Genomic DNA, 27,638 nt, shown 5'->3' on the forward strand with positions numbered 1-27,638 from the left:
TGAGATCAGAAGTTTTGAAAATAGAGTAAGACTTTAAATACTAAAAAAAAATGTGTTCCTTCATGTGATAATGATTCATATTTCAAAAGAAATACCATTTTCAGGGACAGAACTTCCCTGAAAATCAAGGTCTTTGGTAGTGGAATCCTTACAACATTCTGGAGCCACCAGTGCTTTCTTTGCCTTTCAGATTCTCTGTACCGGAAGCAGCACGCGCACTTTGTAGGCCTGTAGCATTCATTCTCTCTTGCACATTCACTAGGCTTATTTTTCCTACTGTGTTCCAGGTGTAGTCCTTAGAGCTCTGGTGCTTAAGATGAGATAATGTGCTGCCCATGGAAAGGAGGCATTGCAACTCCTCTTCAGAAAGCTCTCATTTCTTTCCATGACCTCGGTGGGAACATGAGCCTCTCTGGAATGTACAGCCGTGTGTGTGTGTGTGTGTGTGTGTGTGTGTGCATTCCCCCTTCTTGGAAGGAGAGAATTGGATAGGAGAAAGCAGGCTATCTGCTATACTACCCCAGGTTGCCTCTGTGTCTCAATCCTTCAATGGCTGCACTTTCAGTGTGCTCACTGAGCAGGGAGCAATGGCAAGAGCTTGCTCTATCTGAATTTTAATTAGATGTGGTAAAAACTCCTTGCCAGTTCACAGAAAGCCACTCTTCAGGTTTGCTTTCTTTTAGTGAAGGGCATTTTACCCAATTAGAGGGAAATTATCAAAGCATAAAGAGGCCAAGTTCCAATCTTTGTCTCACTACAGATTTACCACAGAAGAAAGTATTAATTATATTCACTGAACAATAAGAACAGGCGCTATCCCTGTGGAGGACTCTTTTCTCTTTTAACTCTTTATTAGCAAAACATTATGGATGTATAGACTGATTAGAGTGACTTATAAAGGCCTCATATATAACCATATCCATATTGAATAATTATGAATTGTACAGCCTGATTTATGTGTATTCTCTTCTAATATGCTCAGATTATTTTGAAGCAAACCAGACACCATATTTTTTCTTGTATGATTATTGTAAGTATGTATATAGGAATTCTGTTAGCAATATTATAAGCACAAATTATATCTACTTAATATATTACTCAATCTACTTGAAATCCATATTTTGATGCTTCAAAACTTAAAAATCATTTAGTCTTCAGTAGTACGTAGAAATGGAAAAAAAAATAAAAACATACATGGAGTATTGGATTGTGTGAGCTAGCTCTACCCCTGACGTTAATCTGTTTTGTACACAATAGCTCTCAGGGTTCAGAAACGCCCCTCCTTCGGTCACCTAGTAACTTTTCCCTGGTCAACAACAAGCTGAATAAACTTTTACGTTGCATGAAAGTGCTTAGCTAGCTGACTTGGGTCATCTCCTAGATTTTAGAAGAAATAACCATTGCCAAGTTTGAATTTGCTAAACTTTTGAGGCTCTGCTGGCAGGAAAGAAGCTTATAATTTGGGAGCATACAATGGGTACAGAAGATCTAGGTTCAGGTAAACTAGGCCACATATTGAAGCAGATTTGGAGACAAAACCACATGCTCAAACAGGCGCTCCTGGGTGATGAGAGGGTTGGTGGGGCCACTTGGGTAACCACGGTGGTCTTTTTGGGTCAAGAGCTCAACGAAGCCCTTTGCCAACTGTTGGAACACACTGCAGGGACCCTGTGCTCAACCTGCCAACAGCTGCATGCTCTGCTTGACAAAGAAAATCAATGTTTCTGGAGACAAGGCAAGTATTTGCTTATTTATTTGACTTATTCTTTTTCTGAGAAATATCGATTGGAACAGTATCTATGAGGGATAATGAGCATACAAGCATGGCTAGGATCAAATCTGCTTACAAAGGGGCTAACCGTGTGGCAGAGGAAATAAGATAATACAAATACAAGGGACTTGGAAGTCAGTCCCATCAGATACACACAAATGAATGCTTTGGGGCTTGGGAGAATCCTATTTTTAAGGCAAGACATTTAGAATTCTGCTAGAACCAAATACAACACTTATACTAAAGCTGATAGAATGAATTGGATTTATGCAACTGGAAATTTGGGAGTCGTCAGGTACTATTAGGCTCAAAGACAGGCAAATACAGGCCTGGTGTAGGCAGAGCACGCAGTTTCTCTATTTTGGAGGAGCATATTCTATCTCTAGTGTCATTTGAGCCTAGACCTATTAATTACAAATGCACTGGGAAGACTGGATAGGCTGGAATAGAAAGTTGGATCCCTTCCACACTGAAGGGAGGGAGAGCAAATTCTTGGGAGTAGGTCCAGTTATAGATGCTGGAAAATGCAGGAAGTCAGGAAGAACATGGTATCTGATGAATATGAACCAGCACTTTGAAATCTAGCTAAAGTAAAACTCTGTCAGAGTTAAGTGGGAAGGTCCTATCAATCAAGAATCCAGGGTAGATAATATTAAGAAATTTGAACTAGAAGACAAATAGCACACATCAGAGAAATATGTCATCAGCTCCAGCTTACAACCAAGACTCCAGTCTCTGGGGAGAATTAAATATGGAGCTAGGCAGCATGTCAAGATGAGAACTCAGCTTTCAGAAAAAAAAAAGAGTTCAAAACAAAATAGGGTCTCAGGTATAATACAAACTGTAAGTTGCCAGAACTGAACCCCCCCAAAAAAAAGAACAGACTAGGAAAAGGAGAGATTGATGATAATGTATGGAGCCTTAAAACACAAATTCCTTAGTTCATACTGACCAAAAGGTTAGAGAGAAATTAAGCCCACAAGATGTCATCCGATGACACTAGTTGTGAGAAGAGAGATGTACAAAAAGAACCTGATATGAAATGAGGGTATAAGACATTATCAGATCCTGATGAGAGTTTATATTGCAGTGAAGAGACTTGACTTGACTTAGTTGTTCTTGAGTAGCCATTACAGGATCTAGCTAGAGAATGGCATGATAAGAGCTACTATGAAAGACTAATTTAAAATTATTTGATGATCACAAGTCCTTAGGAGGCATAGCATAAACTGAATTTAATTCTTACAACACCAAACTACTTCCTTCCCCAAATACAGCATGAACATCTGTAGAAATAAGGTAGCTACAACTTTTCCTGCTAACCAAGTCTTTTCTGGAGTCTAGCTTATTTTAGGCCCAAATTTCTAAACAGATATCATATAATACCTATAAAGGCCAAGGAATAACTCAAAATTATACACATGAGGACTTAATGGAGATGCTGGGTTCCATTTTTATCCAAGAGAAGGGTGTCATAATGTTTGGTTTCAAAATTCAAAGCCTTTTTACAAATAAGAAGGATCAAATTTGCTTTTTTGAGACGACTACATGTAAAAGTAGTTTATTTCAAATTTGAAGTATTAGAATGCATAAAGTATAAAATGCATAAAGTATAAAATGTTTTTCCTTCAGGAAGTTGACCTAAATGCCCAGTGAAGCTTTTGTAGGTTTCTAAGATTATCATGCTCTACCCTATCAGTATAGAAGCATCATTTGGCTTGTATTTATATATTTATTTATTTGTGTGTCTAGAAATTATTGCTTTCATAGACAGCCTCATGAAAATGAATGAATATTTGGGGAACACTTCAATGCTTCTAAAGAAAGAAGAAAAAGAGTTGTGTAATTTATGCAGCATGCATGATGAACATACTCCACAGCAGACAATATCGGCCATTCAAGACACCAAAGCAACAGACATTACTGCAAGAGGGGAACTAAATGTCATAGAAACAGCTACTGTTTCTCCTACAAATGAAGAGGAAAGGCACGACACAAACCAGGTCCAGTTAAAAGAAAATAAAACACATGTAAATTCTGAATTAGTGGAAAAAGAATACAATGCATCATTGAGTGGAAATGTAATAGGTCAAGGGGAGTCACAGAACCCAATGTTCCCAGATAATGCAGAGAGCAGAGACGATAAACAAATAGAACACGTGGCTGCTGAGAGCACAAATGGCAACAAGGAAGAGATTCATGACATAATCCAGACAACAGAAAGAGAAATTCAAAAGACTTCAGAAAGCCGAAGAGAAGAGATGACCACACGCTCAACAACATGCGATATCTCCAGTAATTATGTGACTCATCTTCCCAGTGACTCAGAAAGTCTAAAGCAAAAAAATAACATGATGGAAAAGGAGTAAGTTAATACAAAGTGAAAAGTGCTTATTGATGCTTCCTTATAAGTGTGTTTCTGTAGTTCATAAATGTTTTAGCCTATTCAGGCTGCTATCACAAAATACCATAACCTTGGAGTGGGGGTAGCTTCTAAGTAATTGAAACTTATTTTTCACAGTCCTGGAAGCTGAGAAGACTAATATTAAGGCACTGGCAGATTCCATGTCTGGTAAGGCTTTCTAGTTTCCTACATAGGGGAAGACATGCAAAAGCTCCCTTTATACTCTTATAAATGGCAGTAATCTCATGCATAAGAACTCCACCCTTATGACCTAATCACCTCCCCAAAAAGCCTCACTCTCTAATATTCCCTACTACTAGTAAGATCTTAACACAAATTTTGGTAGAATGCGAACATTCATCCCACACCAGTGAACATAGCATTTGTATCTAAGCAAAATTTTGTATTTCCATGTCATATCTCCATGAGATTTTGAAATAAGTCACTCATATGGCTGTTATTACTAATATTTTATTTCTCCCAGTTTTAGAAAACCAGTATATGTAATTTGCTTTCCATTCTTTGGGAAGTTCTTGAAGTGTATCTGTTTGAGTACTATTTTTTTAAATTATCCAGAGTTCTGAAAAAGTGTCCATAGGTTGGGCTAGATTAGCTGTGATATCCCCACAGAGCAAAGCGTCTTTCAAAACACAGAAGTTGAAAAGAAAGGCATACTTCCTGAATTATCTTCTTCTATACGGTGATATTGATCCTTTGTTTGCCCAGATAAAATTACACATTCCCAAATGTTTTCAAAGACAAATGTAATATTCTTGGAAGGCAATGAGGAAGAGTCTGGAAAAATCTTGTTTGGGGAAGTCAAATAGATAATTTTCATTTTGAGCCTCACTTTCTTGTTTGTGGAAATAATACATATGCTTTCTGGGAGCTTTTGGTAAGATCAAATGAGAATATCACACAAGGTGCAAGCACTATGCAGGTGTTTATGCTCAACTATGTGTGGGTGTCTTAGTTTATTTTACCCTAAACAATCCCCAATTTCCATGTCCCCCACTCACTGCTTTTCTTCACTTACCTCTCTCCCTTTTTTTTTAGCAATGATGTGATGAAGGTTTCTCAGGAAGATATGAACACCATTTCCATTTCCAGGACAACATCACTGAATGTGATTTTCACATGTGCTTGTGCTCTCACCAGCCTTTGTTATTTGTGCTACATGGAGAGATTGGGCTGGTGTAGCTGGGATGTCTCTAAAAGCAGAGAATCTAACACATGCATGCTGTGCATGAGTCTTTCAACACATGAAAGACCTGCATAACTAGTCACAATTACTGGTCCTGCAAAACAACTGCTAATGTAGTCAGTGTGCAGTTCCCCATTGAAACTTCATAGCCTCATATTCAACATGACTCAAAACAACAGCTTGTGAGTCACTGTATAAACCACTCCCTCTAACACCTCTTTTAGGTGTTTCCTGGCTAACAATTTCCCCTTTTTGCAGCATCCAAACCAAAATGTGCTTGGTTTGCAGATTTAAGGCCTATTGTTCACTCCAGGCTAGGAAGCCATCATGCCACATAAAAGGTATATGTTGTAAACAAAACTCTGCTCAGAAATGGTTGTGGTTCTCCTATGGATAACTTTCCAAAAGAGCCTTATATTCTTTCTCAAAGCTATCCTAGTGCAGACAAACAAAAGGAGGGGAAAGACTAGAATAAATCAACATAGGCTAGATACATTTGGTGAGGACTAGGAAAAAATGGAGTCATGAGTCTCCTAGAACTCGTTTATCTGTCATTTGGGAACAACCTTGTGAAGAAAAATGTGTTAAGATGGTCACCAGGACACAGGAGAGGCGTTCTTCTTTACACAAGTTGTTCTTGGATCACAGTGTCCTCTACTGAACAATGTTTCTCATATTTTGAATTTCGACAATTATTATTAGAGAACACTCAAGCAGACCAATGTGTCGGCTTATTTTCTACTAGTAACAACTTTATGAGTTCAGTGTTATCAGTATAAATAAACAGCCCTCTTTATAGCTTCAGTATTTTTAAAGATTCCTATGCTAAAGTGGCACTTTGAAATTTTATTTACAAATGGTTGAAAACAGCTAAGACCCAATTTGAGTTGGGTACGAGTAAGAAAATAACATTGTCTATCATATACATTTTGTGTTTCTTCAACATTACATATATTTCAGTCATTTCCCTGATGTGCAATGATAAATGACAGGATGTGAAGATATACAAGTTGGTAATTTTAATGGAGAAATCTAAATGAGCAGTCATCTTATGTTGATGTAGTAGTACTAGATGTTAAGTGTTTTATCCTGAACAGTCCTCACAACTTACATAGTAACTATTAGTTTCAATTTGTACTGGGTCAACTAACAGGTACTTTGGATCTAATACTTGAGGAGATACAGCACTTGAGAGTATGAGTTTGTATGAATTTTCATATTAATGACAGATGGTACCAGTTATTAGTTTAAAAATTTAACAAGTTAAATTTTCTAAGCCTCAGTTTCCTTGTCTATAAAATGGTGTCAGAACAATGCCTGCTTGATATGAGAGTTGTGAAAATAATTAAAATTATGTGGTCGTAAAATTCGGCCTACAGAAAGCATTAAAACATCAGCTATGCTAAAAATAAGTGTCTTTGGTTAAACAATGAGAAAATGATTGATTTCTAATGAGGGCTAAGGATAAAAAATAAGCTTATGATTAATTGTCAATCCTCAATATTTTTGCACCTTTCTGAATTTTTCAAATCAACAAATAAAAAATCCCCAAACATTCCATTTGATATTGTGTTAGAATTCCAATATGTCATATTTGGTTATGTCCTCTCCTCCCAATTTAGCAAATTTCTTCAATTTTTTTTTATTTATCAATAAGCATGAGAAATCCTTAAATTCTTGATTGTAGAGTGAATAATAAGTAATATAAACAATAATAGTAACAACAGTAATAACTATATCTCATGTAATTAATATTGAGGATGCCTTTTATGTGCTAGGTACATTATTACAGTTCATTTAGCACCTATGAAGTAGGTTCTGTGCTTGTGTGTACGTGTAAGCATGCAAATGTGCACACCAGTGCTGAGGCTTAAACTCAGGGCCTCATGCTCTCGTATCTTTTTCATTGGAGCTCTACCACTTGAGCCACAGCTCCACTTTAAGCTTTTTGCTGGTTAATTAGGGATTTTCTACCTGGGATGGCTTCAGACCTCCATCCTCAAATCTCAGCCTCTTAAGGAACTGCAATTACAGGCCACTTTACCATTGAGGGAACAGAGTCCTGGAGAGATTTACGTATCTCTCTCAAAGAGCATAGGGTTGAGTAGTAGGAAAACAAAGGTTCACACAAGTCTAAGTGTTCTTGAGCCTATTCTTTTCTGCATTTAGCTATGAGAAGTATATGAATAACATAATTGGTCAAATAATACTCTACTTTCGTCTTGCAGGTATTATGACGTGCTGGGTGAAGGAACTGACCCTCAAGTGTCTTGTTACATTACAGCACCTTCGTATGCCCTTCAACAACTAGAATGCCAGATAGCTAACAACATGAGTTCTTTAATAGTGAGTGATAATGAAGAATTGCTCAGCAATGTCATTACTGTTGAATGCTCAGACAAGGAAATGAGAATTCCATTCCCAATATGCATTGCCATCCCTTTTACTGCACGCTACAGAGGAAATTACAGAGACATCTTGGTGAAAGTGTCTGACAAAAACCTCCAATCAAGTTACCTAATGCCCAATCCACTAGAAGGAATGAGAGGAAGTTACAAGGTCAGAGGATCATTGGCTATATCTGTAATTGTTGTTTGGCTCTTCCAAATAGTACTCAGCCCAGGAGATTGTAAGAATGACATAATTGCTTCATGGGATTAAAAAAAAATAACAGGATGATTGATCTGTGCCAAGATACCCATACTTTTTGCCACCTGTAAAGATGACAGAGCAGAAATTATTTGATAAAGATAGAAAGGGAAAATTTGAGTCTAGAACCAGCAAGTGTTACAATGCAACCTAAACATGTAATCAAAATCATGGCTTCATTGGCTTCATGAATTGATTAGCTCTCTAGTAATGTAAAGGTGGCTCGGTGGTAGAGTGCTTGCCTTGCATGCATGAGGCCCTGGGTTCAATTCTTCAGCACCACATAAGCAGAAAAAGCCGGAAGTGGTGCTGTGGCTCAACTGGTAGAGCTCTAGCATTGAGCTAAAGAGCTGAGGGACAGTGCCCAGGCCCTGAGTTCAGGCCCCACAACAAACAACAACAACAACAAAAATCTGGAAACTATCATGTTGGAATTTAAGAATGTTAGAATCTCTGGATAATAGATAATAAATTTTCTTACCATTCATGGACTGGAAATTTCTGTGAAAAATGAAAAATTGTGTATGTGTGTATGTGCACTCCACAAATGAAATTCAGTCTCTATATAGAAGATATTATTATGGTAGTTTGGATAAGGGCAGTGAAGAAGTTCTGATATCTGGTTCCTGTATTTTCTTACTATGTGAACCTGCTTAAGAAATTTTACCACTTGAGCCACACCTCTGCACACTGTTGTGCCACATTCTTGCTTTAGTTATTTTTGGGTCAAGGTTTTACACTTTCTGTCTTGGTTAGGCCCAGATCATGATCTTCCTTCCTGCACTTCCTGTGTAGCTAGGGTAACAGGTGTGCACTACCCCATCTTTAACAAGCTTAGTGTTTGAGAAGGAATCTCACTTTTTTTTTTTTTTGCCTTAGCTGATTTTAAAACTACAATCCTGATTTCTGTCTCGCAAATTGCAAGGGTGAATGACTACTATCTCAAATTCTCATTATTTTTCCCCTCTGGAAAATAAATATAATAATAATTTTTACCTGATAAGGTTTTAGGGATCAAGTTAACAAACACTTAAGAAGATAAATAGAAGCCTATGGAACCAGTTGTCAATAAATTGTCATTTTCATGATAGACTACTAGAATAACTCTGAGGCTCTCTATGGTCACAAATTCATGTATTAAGAAAAGAATATGTGCTATTATTAAATTAAATACCATAGAGTTGTTTGGGGGACTAACATTTGTTGTTCTTCTGTGGGCTACTTAACTTAGTTTTAGCCAATTAAAATATGGCTTTTTCAGCATATGTAAGTTTTCCTTCTTGCATGAGGATGGCAGAAAATGAATGAAAATATTCTTCATGCTGCATCTCTTTCTTTTTTACTTTTGGCATTTGCAAATTACAAACAAGATTATATAGTTGAATAAATGAGCTAAGACTGTCCTAATTACATATTCCAATCTATAAGCTAATATAGCTAGTTTTATCTAGCAAGCCTGCAGTTATAAAAGTCTGGTCAACACAGTCTTTGATTTCGCTTTTTAATTTTGGCATGTTTGTGTTATTAGCACAGTAAAAGTAAGAATTTTCCCAGCACATGTGCTTTTCGCAAAATAGTTTTGTAAGAAGTTTCTAAGTGGATAGATAATCAAAGCAAAAGAAAAATTAAGAGAATGGTCTATTGTAAAAAGAAAAAAAAAGCATGGATGTTTCCTTTTATAGAAGTCTTAGGGCAGTTTTCTCTAATTTTAGCCTAAGAAAAATTTGAATATGGATTCCTTCCAGATTTTTATGTGGTCTTATGACATTTGAAATTCTAATTTTAAAAGCCCATTTTGTTTCCTGGTATCTGCCAACTGTGGTCTCAATATATGACAAATACTACTGGCTCCCAGGAGACCTTTCTTACTCCTCACTCCTTTCCCTCTGGCCAATGAAGAACTTTCATCATTCTCTGAATTTTCCCAGCCACAGATGTATGTGGTGATATTGTGAAATCTCCTCCTTAGTCAGCTTTCAAATGACAGATTTGTTTTCCATTGTGATTGACCCTGAAATGTCTGTGTTTGTGCATACGTGAATTCCCATCCGTGCTAGGGTGGAGTCCGCCTGTGTTTGGGGAAGCATGAATAGACCAAATAGCTTCTAAGTCTGCCTCGTAATTGTAATTAAGGTTTGCAGATTATATGAGTGAATCGTTTATGTGCACAGTTCACTTTTGTGTGATTAAAAAAAGGCTTGAATATATGCCTGCATGTATGATTACACAACTGAATGTCACTATATAAAAAAGAAACACAAATGTATCTGTGCCGGCATCTGCTTCCACTGCCCTAAGATGGATTCATTTTAGCATCCTGAAAGAGTAAGCTGTTACAGGAACAATTTTTTTCAATGTCCAGGTGCTAGTGCTAAATCATGAGTACCTATAGCATGACATTCAAGTTCTTAGAATTTCCTAAATTAGACTTAAATATTCTGCATATATACCTGCATTTCAATTCCATGCTGGCAAAAGGAGTCTAGGATTCCCAAAGCAATTAATATTCACGTAAACAATGGATATGTTTACCATTAGACTTATATACTTGTAGGGATTAGAGAGTTGAAACAATTTATTTCTCTTTCATTCTGTTGTGCAGCCCACATTACATGATGTAATATGCATAGCAAGCATTTTCCTAAAGGTATTGTAGATTGTTTTAATATCTTTTTCTATATACAGGGAACTTGTGCTGTAGTAAAAGCTTACAAGTTGGGTATATTTTCTGTGGTGTCTTGTTTAAAGAAAGAGTCATTCACAGTGACAAAGAAAGGCCTTACTCTGAAGTCAAGCCTGGATTCCCGAATCTCCTTTAGCTACCCTGCAGGAGTGTTCAGCTCACCAGTGCTTGTACAATTAAAGGTAAAAATTTGGAAAATCAATTTGTTCCCTCTCCTAGATTCCGCAGATCACTGAAGCTAGGGTTCCAAAGGCTGGAGATGTCGCGGATGTTTTATATAACAGTAAATAAAAGCTTCTCTTGCATTCGTGGTAGGTCAACATAGGGTGAGCTCAGAGATGAAGTCATGATTTTGAGCATACTGAATCTCACTGCAAAATAATTCCCTGCTTTATTTGAACAGTTTCCAGCTGATCTTTCTTATAGGTTGATTTATGGTATGTATTGACATACACATATGTTGAGAATCTATGAAACAACTGATGATAGCATTCATGTACTTTGAATCCCAGAGAATGACAGAAGGTAATCAATTAAAATATTCATTGCTCTGCCTTATCAGTTATATTTAATTATGAAAATTAATATTTTTGGAGTAAGAATTTAACCTATTCAAATACTGTTTCCAAAGTGTGTAATGGTATGTCATTGTATATTTTAGAAGATTTGTTTCCTCTAATATCTTTCACGCTTCAACATTTCTAAGTGTTTTTTCTCTCTGGTTCTCCTAGCTATTACTATCATAAATGGCACGTTAAGAGGAAAGAATAGGGAAAAAATATATTAGATATACTATATTCATAAATATTTTACATGAACTTGAAAATTTTGGAATTATGGTAATTACTTTTTGTTAATCATTGTTCTTATGTGAAAGAAAATGTGCAAATATAGTCTTGTTTTTCTAGTTTCTAAAGAACACTTGATCTAACAATAGATCTAATTAGAAGTTATATAAAATTTCTCTTGTGCTTTCTAGGTCATTTCATTGCTTACAGTTCAGTATTGTTTGGTTATTTATAACCTCAGACAGAACCAGATTTCAGAATGACTTGTATGACGGGTCTCAAATGTGGTGCCTTAGATAAATAATATAATTTTCAGCTAATGATGTACAGAGAAATATATAAGCAAAGTTCTATAAAATTTTCAAAATTGACTTATGATATGCAAACATTTTTCTACTAAACATATAAATATCTTTTTCTTCTTTGTATAGATCCAACCAGTTGACCCATCTCTGCTGGTGTATTTAAAAACACAACAAGATTCTTCCTATTCAGTATTGTCCACAAGCCCTCTGATTCATGCTCTACACCCTTCAAACCATCCTTTTCAGAAGCCAGTCACTATACTCCTACCTTGTACTCCACATCCTGATAAGAAGAATCTTGGATTAGAGGAACATCATGAAAGAAAAGCTAGTGCCACAGCAAACAAACTCACACCAGCACCTTTACATTTTCATCGGTGGGTATGAACTTACCTACTCTTGTTAATTGAGTTAATGGTAACCAAAGAAACATATCTGGTTAAAAATGGTGTTCATGTGACTTAAAGTATCCGTACTAAAACTGCCTAAAATGTACTTAATTTAGTAATAGAATACTATTGACCAACCAAAGGGAGTAATTTTAATCTAATGGACTAACAAATTGTTCTTAGAAATAAGATGGATATAACAAATATAAAAATTAATCCTTTTAATATGGTTAGTTATTTTTCTTTTTTTTTCTTTCTTTTTTTTTTTTTTTTTGGTCATGGGGCTTGAACTCTGGGCCTGGGCACTGTCCCTCAGCTCTTCAGCTCAAGGTGAACGCTCTACCACTTAAGCCACAACACTTCTAGTTTTCTGGTGGTTTATTGGAGATAAGAGTCTCACAGACTTTCCTTCCAGGGCTAGCTTTGAACCACAATCTCAGCCTCCTGAATAGCTAGGATTACAGGTGTGAGCCACCAGGGCCCAGCTTGATTAGTTATTTTTATACTTTAAAAGGATTTTAATTCTTTACTTAATGTTAATTTTAATTTCTAGACTTAAAAGAATTTAATTACTTATGGTTCTGTTTTTGTAAGAAATTGAAACAAATTGAAATTTGAATTTATAGTTATCTTATTGGTGGATCCATTCTTCTTTCAATTTTAATTATTAAACAAAATCACCAATAAACCAAATTTACATTTTAGATTTTTCAGACATAAGTAAAATTAGAAATAAAATGCTAAGGACAGATAGGACTTATAAAATACATATGACATTAAAAATAAGGACTTTAACTTCTATCCTTTCGTTTAAGATTTGTTTTCATTTATAATACTGGAAGCAGGAACAGACCTTTCTATTTATTAACTCTAAAGGGATTTTTTCCTGTATAACCAGACTTAGAAACAACCATGGATACTTAATTGAATAGCCTCTGTTAAATGAGATATTGTTATATACCAGGTTCATTTTTTATAATATTACATGCAATATGATTGCCATGATTTTATCAGTGAGAAGACTTAAACTCAATGACAGTAAAACTTATACAAGTGCCTATCCCTAATGAGTGCTGCACGCTTGTCCCAAACTCAAAAATCTCTGTAATGATCATTTTCAAGGTTTGCAGTTAAGAGGCTGGAAAATGATATGTGGATTATTTCTTCTTTCCTGATATTTGCAGTTTAAGAAACTGGCAACAGTAGAATGTTGGGTTATGGCTTGAGAATGGAAATCAAGCTTTCTCTAGTGAAAAAATAGCTAAAAGAGAACTAGACATATATAAGCATTATCCAATTATATGTGTGCTTTTGCTATAAACAATTATATGTGTGCTTTTGCTATAAACATCATACATGCACATATTCTAGCCAACAATTTAATTAATCCATACTCCATATATTTGGCATAAATATTTTGGAATTCTCAACTCAAATTATTTTGAGTTCTCGATTAGTAGTCTAATAAATTGAGACTTATTTGCTCCCCAAAATACCCCTTAAAGTACCTATACCGTGATTGTTTATGCAGTAAAACAGTCCTAAAAACAGATTCTGACCTACAATTAATTATCAGACATATATGTATATAATTTATACATAAACATATATGTTTATGCATATTATGTATTTATATATGCACATATATATACGTATAGATGTATATATACCATACATATCATATATATATATATATATATTAAGATTCCTTGATAATTGTAATTCCAAATACTCTAAGTGCTGTAATTGGAATGAGTTCATTATGTTTAGTGTGTATTATTGACCTTCCCATTACTATAACTTTGATTACTTTAATCTTCTTGATGGTACTGCGGTTTGAATTCAGGCTCCTCTGCTTGCTAGGCAGATGATCTATCATTTCAGCCGTGGACAAAGAGGTAGCATAAACAAGGAGCTACCTGTGTGCATCAAGAAGAACAAAATATGGGACTGTTCTAGCATTGTGGGTATTCCTCTGGGAAAATGACTATATATGCATTTGGGGTCCAGGATGAGTGTATGCATGAACGTAGTGTGTCACTGGAAGCTCAAACTTAGTATATACATCTAAGAAGAAGAGTGAAGAGAGAGACTTTTCTATTTCCTCTCTACACCTGGAAACACTACTGTTGAAATAGTGGCAAATGCTGGCAAAGACCACCAATGGAGTAATATGGTATCAGATCCAGAGGGCTGCTCAGATTGAACCATCAGTCAGGCAAACTCCAGCAGTGGATGCAAGAATAGGGACCATGCATAGAGGGGGACTTCTTAGATAATGCAGTGTGGGAAGGTTGTAGCAGGGACTAATAACACGCTGGATTGTGTAAGTACCAACATTCACAAGCCCATAACCCAACAAGCATAACTGAATCAGGAAAGAACATTTTCTCAGTTGTGTAATAAGAATGAAAGCCCTTTGAATTGATATTCAAATGTCTCTACATTGGCAAACCGTGTTAAATTTAGGGTGCATAATTTGACACAGTATACGGTCCCCACTTTACAAACCAAATTAAAAACTCTGCAGGAAAAAAAAGGCAACTGGAAATTCATCAGACTATTATAGTCTTTGGCTCTAGGCAATTTGACTTCTTACACTTTTTTTTTTTTCCCAATCTACATTTCTATTTTAAAATAGCACTGTCGTCAATGTGAATAACTTAATGGGACGATTTTTAATTTTTGGAATGCAGCAATGCCATTTAGAATCAGTAGTTTAATGACTAAATTATAGTTTTCTGAAAAAAATGTTAATCCTAAATGTTAACGACATTTATATGTAAATGCCTATGCATTATGCATACCACAAAGAAAAACGTCCTGAAAGTAAAATATGGGAATTTTGATGATATGATTGCATGCCAAATTATGGACACATTAATTTTATACAGATAAAGTTAGAGAAATATTTTAACCAGTATGTGAACAGAGAATGATACTTTTCAAGCAAAATTTGACCACTCCTGAATTGACTTTTTTTTTCTTGGTCCCAGTACCCCTGAGGCTTGAACTCACGGCCTAAGTGCTATCCCTGAGCTGTTTTTATTTGCTTAGGGCTAGCCACTTGAGCCAAAGCTCCACTTCAGCTTTTTGGTGGTTAATTGGAGATCAAAGTGTCTCAAGGACTTTTCCTGTCCAGGCTGATTTCAATCTGTGATCCTCAGAGGTTAGTCTTCTGAGTAGTTAGAATTATAGTCATGAGCCACTGGTGCCTGGCTTGACGAGACAATTTAAAAAAAAAAATCAAGATTGCTGTAATTTGAAGAACTTCCATGACATAATAATATTGTCATATTGGACTCCTAACAATTTAATTTCTAAACAACACTAGTGTCAAAGTTTCCCAATAATACATTTAAAGGGCCTAAGTTAGATGAAATGTTTCAGGCATACCATGAGATTATTTAGTTTGATATTAAACTCTAAATTTGATTTTTATATCATTAAGAACTCCTTAAAAGTGACAGAGAAGAAAACAAAAAAGCAAAAAATTGGATTCTTTGGTTTAGGTAAATAGAAAATCCAGCATCTATTTACCTTTGTAGAAATATCTTTAAATCAGAAAGAATCTATCTTTTCTTCCTTATCTGATTTCTCTGACATGTTTACCCTTGTGTGAGTAATATGGCTATACTACATCTTCACATCTTCAAGTTCAATAGAAAAGAGGAAGGCTCTCTGCCTCATACATATGAATAAATACCAAGGGCTTGAATCTCAGTCCAAATCTATTACAAATCCATAAGGGAATATTTCATGGACACCCAAAAAGAAGCAGTGTAGATGGGGCTATGAGATGATACTTGGTCTCCTGAATTTCAAGGGCATCTAACAACAGCCTTTATACCTCACAATATCTTATGGCATCAATGTAGGGTGCTACTTAGATGTTCTCCCTCCAGGACTAAAGAAGGTAGAACAACCTTGACTTGGTTGTTGTCATGGTCACAGAGGAAAGAACTTTAGTTGATCTGTGAGGAATTGAATGCCTTAAAGCTACATATCTTTCATGAATTCCTAATTCATCCATCAGAACTAGTCATACAGTCCTACTCAGCCATAAGGGTCAGGACGTCCATCACTATGATGTAGTCAGAGCAACAGGATATTGGATATTTTGGTGAACAACACTAATGGATACCAGATGACTGGAGTCACTATTCAAATTCAGTTTCTATTTTTCCCCAGATCTGTGAGTAGCAATCACATTATATTTGAAAGACTATAAGTTGCCACTAAAATAAAAAAGGCTGTTAACAGAAAAAGTGAATAGTTACTATTAGAAAACAAAACATTACAAATGATTGTCAGTTTCTAATAAATGACCAAGATTCTGATTCAGCATGATTATATCTATATCTCCATCCATCTATCTATCTATCTATCTATCTATCTATCTATCTATCTATCTATCTATCTATCTATCTATCTATCTATCTATCTATCTTTCTGTCTGTCTGTCTGTCTATCTATCTTCCTGTGTCATAAACTAACTTTCAAGAGTTAATTTTACCCTATCAGTGTTAATAACCCAACAACCACACATTAAATGCCAGTATTTTTGCTTCACTTCCTGAACACATAGCTTCTTTCTCCAAATTACTCTATAGCTTCCTTCAGGTACTATACCTTATATTGTAATATGGTAAAGCTCTACTACCCAGTTTGTGCTTCTATAGGCAAAAGAAGCCAGTATTCCTTAGCTGAAATAATATGAGCACATATTATATACTTAATGAATTGGTTAGTGGAAAGTGCCTAATTCAAAAAATGGGTGCAGTATGCTATGTACATTTTTATCTGTTTCTTTTCCCTTACCCCTTTGTAGGGCCAAAAGTGCTTCTGTCAGAAAACCTGGGAATAATGCCTGTGAAACCTTGAGGTTACTGGGATTTAGAAGCCGGGACAGTTGCTGGTTTGGATTTGATGATGTTGTGGTGAGAACCACCCAGAATGGCTTGGTTTCATTCGAACTCTGTGAACATTTAGAGAGGTAAGACAACAGTAAACCCTCAGAGTTGATTACATTTTTTTCCTGATAACCCGTAGTTGATGCCTGGAGCTGAAATCACATGATTTCATTTTTATTCCTCAACTAAGAATATATATTGTCTCTTAGGATATACTTAAAATGCAAGCCACAATTGATGTCAGTAGGCCATTTATAAGTTTGTGCGTGATAGTTTAACAAGTATTTTTGGAAAGCACTAGTAATGTAGACTTATTTTTACATGCTATTTTCTAACTCCAAAAAATAGTTTTAAAATAGCACCTTCCTTTTTGAAATTCCATGAGGATAGTAATTAGCTGTTTATATTATGCTCATCTCATAACTGTGTATCTCTAAAGTGAATTTGTTATTTCAGTAGCCTCATTTTGCTTTCTCATTTCCATGTTTTCTAGACAGCCCATTATGAAGAGAGTTTTCAGGTTTGCGAGGAGTAGACACGCATGAAGACAGGCAATCACATGTCTAAAGATAGACTTCATTTTGAAATGAAAATGTTGCCTCTATTAGTATTTTGATCAAGTTCTGCAGAAACTTAAGTCTGAGATGAGACTTAAGTGATTTTATCAAGGGTGGCTGCCCAGGTGGATATGGAAGGCAACAAAAGAAACAAAGTCAGGGAAGAAGATAGGAAAGTACTGATTTGGGCTGAAGCTTTTCCCCAACTTGGTACTTTAGGGGAGCGATGAAGTACCAGATGGGATAGTGTGGATTAAGACCTCCTCTAAGAGAACCTGCCCCTGCCCCCGGGGGGAAGGAGGTGGTAGAAGTCTCTATTAATTTGCTAGAGCTATTTTAACAAAATATCACAAACTGAGTGGCTTGACAAATAAATGTATTCTTTCACAGTTCTGCACACCAGAACCCCAAAGCAGGGTGTGAATGAGTTATGCTGCTCCTAGGAACTGTGAAGGGAGGACATGTAACAGCATCTCTTTGGTTAGTAGATGGGCACTATGTTCAGATGCTGTTCTCACTGTATGGATTCCCTCAGATTGAAAGTCCCCCATTGTATGACACTAGTCTTAATCAATTGGAGCCCACTCTAATGACCTTGACTCAATGTCATCACCTTGGTTAACACCCTCTGTCCATATAATGTTACATTTTAAGTTACAGGGGGTTAGCATTTTAGGATATGAATTTGGTGACAGGATGTCATTCAGCCCATAGCAAGATCCATCATAAAAATCCTTACCATACAGCGGTACAGATGAATATTTCAGTCCACACTTAATTATGGTATGTATTCTGAATCCCACTGGATATAAATGGATTCTCATGAACATCTTTTTCTTCTGTCATTTTTTTTGGTTGGTTGGGGCTTGAACTCTAGGCCTAAATGCTGTCCCTCAGCTCTTCAGCTCAAGGTGAGCACTCTACCACTTGAGCCACATTGCCATGTCTGGTTTTCTGAGTGGTTTATTGGAGATATGAGTCTCACTTTCCTGGCCTGGCTGGCTTTGAACCTTGATCCTCAGATCTCAGCTTCCTGAGTAGCTAGGATTACAGGCGTGAGCCACGAGCACCCCGCTCTTCTGTCATTTTTAAGTAGTACTTTAGTGATGCTAGTTAAAACCAGAACCAACCTCTGATTAATGATTGGATAATAGAAACCTCATAACTGTGTGGCCATCATAGTGAAGTCATATCAACCTCTGTATATCATATTATTGTATTTAGTCATTGTAATTGCAATTACATGAACTATACAACTTGCAGGTGGGATGGGGGACAGGAGGGGAAAACTGGGAGAGAATGAGGAAATGGGTGACAGTGTTGAAAAAGAAATGTATTCATTACCTGACTTATGTGACTGAAACCCTTCTGTACATCACCTTTACAATAAAATTTTAATTAAAAATAAAACAATTGCAAATGAATTATAATTAACAATTACAAGCTGAGAATTCTTTTGTATCTAAACCTATCCAATCACAGAAAAGGTACAGAAAAAAATGCACAAGACTAAATAAATAATACACCAAAGAGGGTACTTCCCAAATGGTGTTTCTAGGATTAGATGTTAACAACAACAAAAAAAATGGGCTGACGTATTTCTAGAGCTGAGCCCAGACTATGTGATTAATTTAAGAATGTCTTTCAGAATATAGTTTGATCTGAGCTGGTTTTATAATGGCCAAGCATGTCACCAATGCCTTTCATGAAGATAAATCCAAGCTGGTCATCAGTATACTGTTTTTAAAAGAAAGCTTGAGGCCAGGCACCAATGGATCATGCCTATAATCCTTGCTACTCAGTAGGCTGAGATCTAAGGATCATAGTTCAAAGCCAGCCTGGGCAAGAAAGTTGGTGAGATTCTTGTCTCTAGTAAACTACTCAGAAAAAGCAGAGAAGTTGGTGCTATGGCTCAGGTGGTAGAGCTCTAGCCTTGAGCATAACAAGGCTTAGGGACAGCACCCAGGCCTTGAGTTCAAGCCCCAGGACTGTCAAAAAACAAAAACAAAATCAAAGCTTGGAAGATGATGACTTTTTCCTTGGGCATGACTAGCAATCAACAATGTTTCTGTGGCAGCATTCCCTTCAGATCTTGCTTCTTTCCTTCCCTACAGGTTTATTGTGCTTCACCTCTCTTCTATTGTGGACAATAGCTACTTGGTTTCTTTTGTGAAGTCGCTAGAGGAAGCCTCTCTCAGCACCACTGCCTGTGTGGTACTGTCTCACCAGAAGGACAGGCCACGTAGAATAGTCATTTTGGTGGTGCCTTTTAAAGACTTAAACTGCACACTTAAGAACTTGCGCCTGGAAGGGTTTGGGGGACTTTCAGAGTCATCTCGCCATTTCCAAGTAAGAGAAGGAGAACAATTGCTCCTGAAGTTTACTGGAAACATATTTGGTTCGAGTAAGTATGAAGACATCTCTTTTGTTTCCTATGACCCTGTGGGCTAGAAGCCACCCACTTTAGAAGGAGTTCCTGAAACTTGTGTCACTGAAGGAATCTTTGACTTAGAGAATGAAGAAGAGCCTTCAGGGAGAAAATAGGAAGTGAAAAAGATATATTAATGTTATCTTAAATTCATTCCCTATAGTCTCTCTGTTTTCCCCCCATATTGTGTGGATATATACTGTCCTCTGGGAAAGTAGTAAGTGATGTTCTTTTAGAATGTTCTCCAAAATCACACCCTGAGTTGAAGCTAAGGAAATCCCTTTCCAGTTTAATGCACAAGCCATCTACGTGCTCCCTGATTCCATCCTTAGCCCCATGGATATATTAAACAGAAACATACAATATGTGCATATATCAGATAATTCCTGGCTTGCCATATTTGACATAAAATTTTAACTTTTCTCTTTCATTCATTCTTTCTTTCTCTCTTTCTTTTTCCTTCTCTCTCTCTCTCTCTTTCTTTCTTCTGTGGTAGGATTTGAACTGAGAATTTTCACCTGCTAGACAAGTTCTCTACAAATTGAAACTTACTCTCATCCTTTTTTGCCTCATTTATATTTTTCAGAAAAATAGAAATCTTATTTTATCCCACCCCTTACTCCAGGGGCCAACCTCAGACAATAATCCTCCTATCTCTGCCTCTAGTGTGGCTGGGCTTATATGACAATACTCAAGGATGCAGTCAGGATAATGGCTATGACATGTGATAGAAAGAAGTGGGCGATGATAGAGCATAGAAGAGGTATGGGAGATACAAGACAAAGTAAGGAAAGGTTAAAGACAAAGTAAAGGAAGGTAAAGAACAAGCAGAAGTGCTGGGAAAGTGGCTTGTGGTAAAGTGCTTGCCTGGCATTCTTTTTTTTCCTTTAGTGATAATTATTTTTATTTTATTTTATTGTAAAGATGCTGTACAGAGGGGTTACAGTTACATGAGTAAGGCAATGAGTACCTTACCTGTCAATCATTGTTACCCCTTCCCTTCCTTGTTGTTGTCCCACTATCCCTTCCCTCCCCCACCTCCCACACTCCTTCCCACCCCATCCCCTACCCCTCACTTCCTCCTGAACTTGTAAAGTTCATTTCCAATATACTGTCCAGTGGATATCCTTGTTGCAATGGGTCATCCTGTGTCCTGGTTTCAGCGTTTTGTTATTCCCCTTCCCCTCCCCAGATTAGACAAATGTATATATGAGATGCAGGTACCAAAATCAAGTACAGTGACAACGGGGATATGCCATAGGGGAAAGAACATACAAAGCAAACAACAACAAAAAATAAAATCACATGGTACACTTAAAACAATAACAATGAAGTCAGACTTCTTGTGTCCTTATCTTGGGGTTCATTTCACTTAGCATCATCTTATATGGTCATTTGTACAAGGCTTTTGAGCTTTTCAGCTCATCTGACAAAATTATCCTATATGTATACTAATTGTTGCAAATAGGGGAAACCTATTTGTTAGGAAGTGGAAAGACTTGCCTAGCATTCTTGAAGCCCTGGGTTCAATTCCTCAGTACCACATATACAGACTCAAGTGTGTGCTAGCCTTCAGGGATGGTGTCCAGGCCCTGAGTTCAAGCCCCAGGACTGGGGGGAAAAAAAACACGGAGAAAAAGGGATGGTAGGAGTAAGAGCTATTAGAGCATTTATCTATCTTTGAGTTCTTTCCCTCTCTAATTCCTTTTCTGAGGTGGTATAGGAGGAAAAATTAATGAATGGGTTTTATGGGGTTTCTGTCCCAAGAGCCAGCTGCACACTTGACTTTGTATGTATGTATGTATATGTATTTACGTGTGTGTGCATATATGTGTGTTTGTATGTGTACTATGAAATTTAACAGCTATTTTCTCTCTGATTTAGGAAATAAATCAAAATCCCAGTGGCTCAAGGTTGCTTAAATGAGACAATAAGGATTGAACCAATATTAAATAGTCATTTTTATATTGTCACAGTAATAAGTGAGATCCAGAGTATCTCATTTTGAAGCATATTATCCACTTTCAAATACAGGGTCTCGGTTATCTGAGCCCCTGACAGGATTTAATGAGGATGTCAGAGAAGGAAGAGGGAAGGGAAAGGAAGGAAGGCAAGGAAGGAAGGGTGGAAGAGATTCCCTTCCTACTTGGCTTCTGGAGCAGAAAACACAGTGTCTATCTTGGGGAAATCTCTCTGATGATAGAATCAAAAACCAGAAGTGCCCTACCCAAACAAATGATGCAAATGATTTTCCTGTAATACTTTGAACAGCAGCTGTGTTTACCTACTACCCTAAACAAGAGCCAGTTACTGTTCTTCTAATAGACAGTGGAACTGAGTGTACCATTGTCTCTCATGGAGATGAGGAGCCCAGGCTAAATTAAGACTGCCTGACGACAGATGGCATGTGTGTTCAATTCCCATGGAAGGTGTGGAGAAGAGATCGTTTTCACTTAAAGAAAGTCAGGCAGGATGCCCAGATTCTTTCTACTTTGCTTTTTCTAGAGACCAATGCTCAGACCTAGAGTCCTCTCTACTTAAGAAGACCAAGACTTAGAAAAAAAAATAACACTGTTCTTCCATCAGAGCCTGGGGCAGTCTTTATGAATCTCAAGGAGAGGAAGCCTGAAGTTCTATGCAAGGTTCTTTCCATTTCTTCTATCTCTGTTCTTCCCCTCTACTTCCAATTCTCTTGTGCTTTTATCTTCAGATACCTTAATGATCATGTGGAGAGAAAGCCTTCCTTCTGCTTGTGCTTGTGTCATATCTTATTCTCTTACAGACTGGCACTGTTACTTTTTGCTCCTTACCACAGATGCAGTTTTCTACTTATTTATTTAATCGTAGGTTCACCATTAGTGTTTCTGCCTACAGTCTTGTGAGTAGAAATAACCGTGACTTACTTCTCTGATATGTCAGTAAAATTGAAAACTACAATAGCACAATTTCTTTAAACTAATTGTCTCCTTTTTCCAGGGACCAAGGATCCTCAATTATATAATGTCACTTTTTAGCAGCAATAAAACTACAGTTTTAAAATGTATAGAATGTTTTCTGTTTATAACAGTGAGATCATGGTATTTCTTACTTGTAAGTCATCAATGATTTATTCTTATTGTGTATGTCAATATGACTTTTAGATCTATATTTTAGATATTATATTTTTAAATTGGCAAGAAGAGGTTTATAAAGTCTGTATTTGGATGTAAATATGACATTGTTTCAATTCTTGTTTTCTATCTATAAACTATTCCTTATAAGACTGTCTGTCTGGCAGGGAATACCTTTTCAAGGAAAGGGAGAAGAAGTTTAATACCAAATAAAATTTATTAGAATAAAAGTCTTAATCTCTCTCTCTTGCATGCAAGTACATGTGTGCATACACAAGAGAGAAATGCACACACACACACACACACACACACACACACACACACACACACACTGCACCACACTGTTCTTTCCTCTCGCTGGGCAAAACAAAAAGTTTTCATGAGAGTCAGAATTAGATAATCAATTTTACAATGTCCCACTGAAGCAGAAGTAAGTTTTAATCAAATAATAAAGCTTCATCATGACATTTCTTTTTAAATAATTCAGCTTTCATATTATTTGCTGTCATTGCTATCATTTTTGTAGCATTTAATATGTAGCAGACCCCATGACAATCATTTCATTTTGGTTGGCATTCTTAAGAGATAAAAGTTATTTATCTTGATTTATGATAAATAAAGTAAGATTTCAAAAAGCTATTAAGTAGGAAAGAACCAGATAAATATTACAGTATACACAAATGATAGACAATGTATGTGAATCTAGACCTTTATTGAACATATATTACTGTATTCTACATTATTGCTTCTCTTTCCTTTCCTTTCCCTTCATCCCTCCCTCCCTTCCTCTCTCTCTCCCTCTCTCTCTCCCTCTGTCTCTGTCTCTCTCTCTCTTTCTGTCTGTGTGTGTGTCTCTCTCTGCCTGTCTGTCTCTCTCTCTCTGCTTCTGAGGCTTGTATTCTGGGCCTAGGTGCAATCCTTGACCTCCTTTTACCCAAAGCTAGCACTCTACCACTTGAACCACAGCTCTACTTCTGGATTTTTCTGTGATAACTTGGAAATAGGAATCTCATTATCTTTCCTGTCTGGGCTGTCTTCAAATCATGATCCTCAGATCTCAGCCTCCTGAGTAGCTAGGGTTACAGGCATGAGCCACCAGTGCATAATTAAGGAATAATATAGATATATCTGTCTTAGAAAACAGTGATGCTTTTTCTACTGTTGTAATACCAGGGCAAAAGATCCTGTCATAAAGTTCATTTTTCAACATAGTGTCTTGTACACCTCATTGTTGCAATGGGTCAACCTGTATCACTATTTAAACAATTTGTTTTTTCCCTTCCCCTCCCCAAATTATACCAACATCAAATACCGTGGGGGAGGGGGATGTTGGTGCGGGTGAGGAAGTGGGAGAGAAGCGATGGTAGGGGAAAAATCAAAGGAGGAGCAACAATGCTTGATAAATGTACTCATTACCTCTCTCATGTAACTGTAACCCCTCTGTACAGTATTTTCACAATAAAAAACTTGTTTAAAAAAAAGATCCTGTCATAGGAAGACCTGCAGAGATGAAAGCTTGTTTTTACAAAGGCTTCAGTATTTTCAGTAATGAATTGAAAACATCCCTCTATGTATCATTGTTTAAGGAGCTATCCACCACATTTTCTTAGGAATTTTTTTTGCCAGTCCTGGGGCTTGAACTCAGGACCTGGGCACTGTCTCTGAGCCTCTTTTGCTCAAGGCTAACACTCTACCACTTGAGCCACAGTGCCACTTCTGACTTTTTCTGTGTATGTGGCACTGAGGAATTGAACCCAGGGCTTCATGCATGCTTACTCTACCACTAAGCCACATTCTCAGCCCTTACTTTAGTGACATAAATCCTATAGTTATTTGACATGGAAGTTTGAGAACAGCTCCATCTGTTTCTGCTGCAGTGGAAAAATGTTTATTTCGGGGCTATTCAAAAGGGTAGCCACTAGACTACTGTAGCTACTGGGCATTGTCAACTGTGGTTAAAGTGACTGAGGAATTGGCCTTTCAGTTCTATTTAAATTTAATTAGTTTTCATTGAAACTTTAATATCCACGTGTTATAGGAGAGTTCAGTACTAGTGTGCCCTGTGAGCTCCTGATAATGTACAACATAATATTAGCAATTAGGAGAATGAGAAAAACATCATTACCAAAGGGTGAAGATAGTTTCTAAGTGCTGAAAAAGGTGAATGTTTTCAGTGGTTTCTTCTGGTAGCAGGACAAAGAAAGAAAAGAATATCAAACTCTTTAGAAGGAGAGCACATGCCTCAGTTAAGGCTGAGGTGAGAACTCTTCCTATTTCTCTGCCGTCTTAGCTTACTGCTGCTTTGTCAAGTTAGGTGATAATGGATACCTGACATTCACTCAAAAAACTCAAGTAATCCTGCTTTGAATCCTTATTTTTACACTAACATATATCAAAGGAAACATGGTATACTTCAATGGTAACAAATGTGTTTTTGCCTCTATTTAGGCAATGGGAGAGATTATGGAAAAGAATTCAAACTTATTTTTCACTTACAAAGAAGACCCAGGCTGGAACTCCAAATCAAAGAGGTGGATGAATTTGGGAACTATAGCTGTCCTCATTACAAGGGCACCATTGTAGTTTACAAAGTACCTAGAGAAAAGATAGTCCCCGACTTGGACCCATCTCCTGTACTTCAGGGAGACTATTGTCAGTTGCCGATCTGCAAATTACCACTGAGATTGCCAAAGGTGAGTGATTGTACTTTCCAGATTACCTCATTTTGTTCATTTTTTTCTTTCTCCACAATAGTCACTTGTCTTTGCTAATTGATATATGAAGTCAGGAGCTTAGGTAATAACAAATTGAATAAGGAGCCTTTTGAGCCAATTTTAGAATGGCAGAGCATATATTAGGCTATCTTCTTCAGTTCACATTAGTCTTTATAATGAGAGCAATTTCAATTGATCTGTTCCACACAGTATGTTGTTAATAACTGTAGAAATAGTGTCATTCCTTTTCTGTAGCTAAATCTGAATGAATGAAAAAATGTTGGTGGAAGTATTGAATGCTTTTCAGAACATAGGAAAAAATCATATTGAATATCAACTCTTCTCATTGATCCTTAATAAATCCTGTGGGCTTGTTTTATGAGCTGATACGCCTATGGAATAACCTTACTATTATCAGAAAGTAGATTTAAAGTACTTGTCTCAAACAATTAAACATAAAAATTAGCATATTTTATTGCTATATATAAAATTTCTATCTAGGACTTAACTATATTCTTAATGAGAAATATAACACAAATCCTTTTGGTATTACCTAGGACAAACAAACACCTTATTCTTTAAAGAAATATAAAATTATTTTGCAAGCTTTTATTTTTTGTGTTGTAAGTAGAAAAAAATGTTTTTTAATACATAGATTTTGTGCTGATTTCAAGTAAATCAATAATATGTTATTAATAAAAGATCATTTGAGCTTCTGAAATAGGAAATGTATATACTAGGCATTATGATAAATATAGAGTTTTAGAGAATAATTTATAGTTTAATTCTGCATTTTTAGGAATGGTAGCTATTGTCCACATGGGACTATCATTAAATGTTAACAACATAATGGATTGAAATGAAATGTAATATGCAGTGTCAGATTCTCACAGATTTTAAAAATGGTACAAATATATACAAACATATATATATATACACACATATACATTTATATACCTACAGATATGTCATATTAAGTGAAATAAAGTTATTAACACTAATTTTGTTTGTTATTTAGCTTTATGTGACTAGTAGAATATTATAGGGCTCTTAATTATGTTTCTGTGGCGTAGTATTCTTCTAAATGAGTTTATAGCCCAGAAATTCATGTAAAACATGTACACAAAATTACAATTTTAAATGATAGCTGATTTGATCAATGGTCTAAACAATATAATAATAGTGTTCAGACGAGGGAAGTAGCTGTTCTAGAAGCTAAAACAATAGAAGTTTTGTGGTGGATACAATATTTTTTATCTGAACTTTGTAAGTTGGTAGGAATTTGGCCATTAAAAATGAAGGGAACAAAAAGCAAGTTAGGGTGAGGAGATGGAATGTGTTTGATTGCAATGACAAACATAGTTTCCCAGAAATTCATACTTCATATAAAAGCCCTTATAGTAATTTTTTAATATGCCAAAGTCTTTCATACTTTTGTAACATCAAATACTCACAAAAAATTCACTGAGGCATTATTACTATTCTCATTTCATAAGAAACTGAGACAAAGCCCTGTACCTAAGTGGCAAAGCTACGAATCAAACCTAGGAAATATTCTTCCCATGTATTTAACAATAGCTCCTTAGCTGATAAAAGCTCTGATCTTGGAGGAAATAAGGTACAGCTGAGGTATTCTTGCTTGTGAATCTTATGGAAAAATCCATATATATGAATTTTCTAATGGTAAAGTAGAAATATTTAGCAAATAATGTTCTATGGATAC

At 36.3% G+C, this 27,638-nt stretch overlaps 1 protein-coding gene across 1 annotated transcript in view; it reads left to right on the forward strand.

The window, feature by feature from the left end:
* Window positions 1-3,612: 3,612 nt before the first annotated feature.
* Dthd1 (death domain containing 1) overlaps window positions 3,613-27,638 on the forward strand; it is a 45,177-nt gene continuing 21,151 nt past the window's right edge. Inside the window, exons 1-7 of the mRNA XM_013008990.1 lie at window positions 3,613-4,136; window positions 7,608-7,938; window positions 10,714-10,893; window positions 11,931-12,181; window positions 17,025-17,189; window positions 19,778-20,067; window positions 25,650-25,894. Of these exons, the coding sequence (XP_012864444.1) occupies window positions 3,628-4,136; window positions 7,608-7,938; window positions 10,714-10,893; window positions 11,931-12,181; window positions 17,025-17,189; window positions 19,778-20,067; window positions 25,650-25,894 (1,971 nt within the window). The 5' untranslated portion in view covers window positions 3,613-3,627. The remainder of the gene's footprint in view (window positions 4,137-7,607; window positions 7,939-10,713; window positions 10,894-11,930; window positions 12,182-17,024; window positions 17,190-19,777; window positions 20,068-25,649; window positions 25,895-27,638) is intronic.

Source organism: Dipodomys ordii, unplaced genomic scaffold, assembly GCF_000151885.1.
Source record: "Dipodomys ordii isolate 6190 unplaced genomic scaffold, Dord_2.0 Scaffold8, whole genome shotgun sequence".
NCBI lineage: Eukaryota > Metazoa > Chordata > Mammalia > Rodentia > Heteromyidae > Dipodomys > Dipodomys ordii.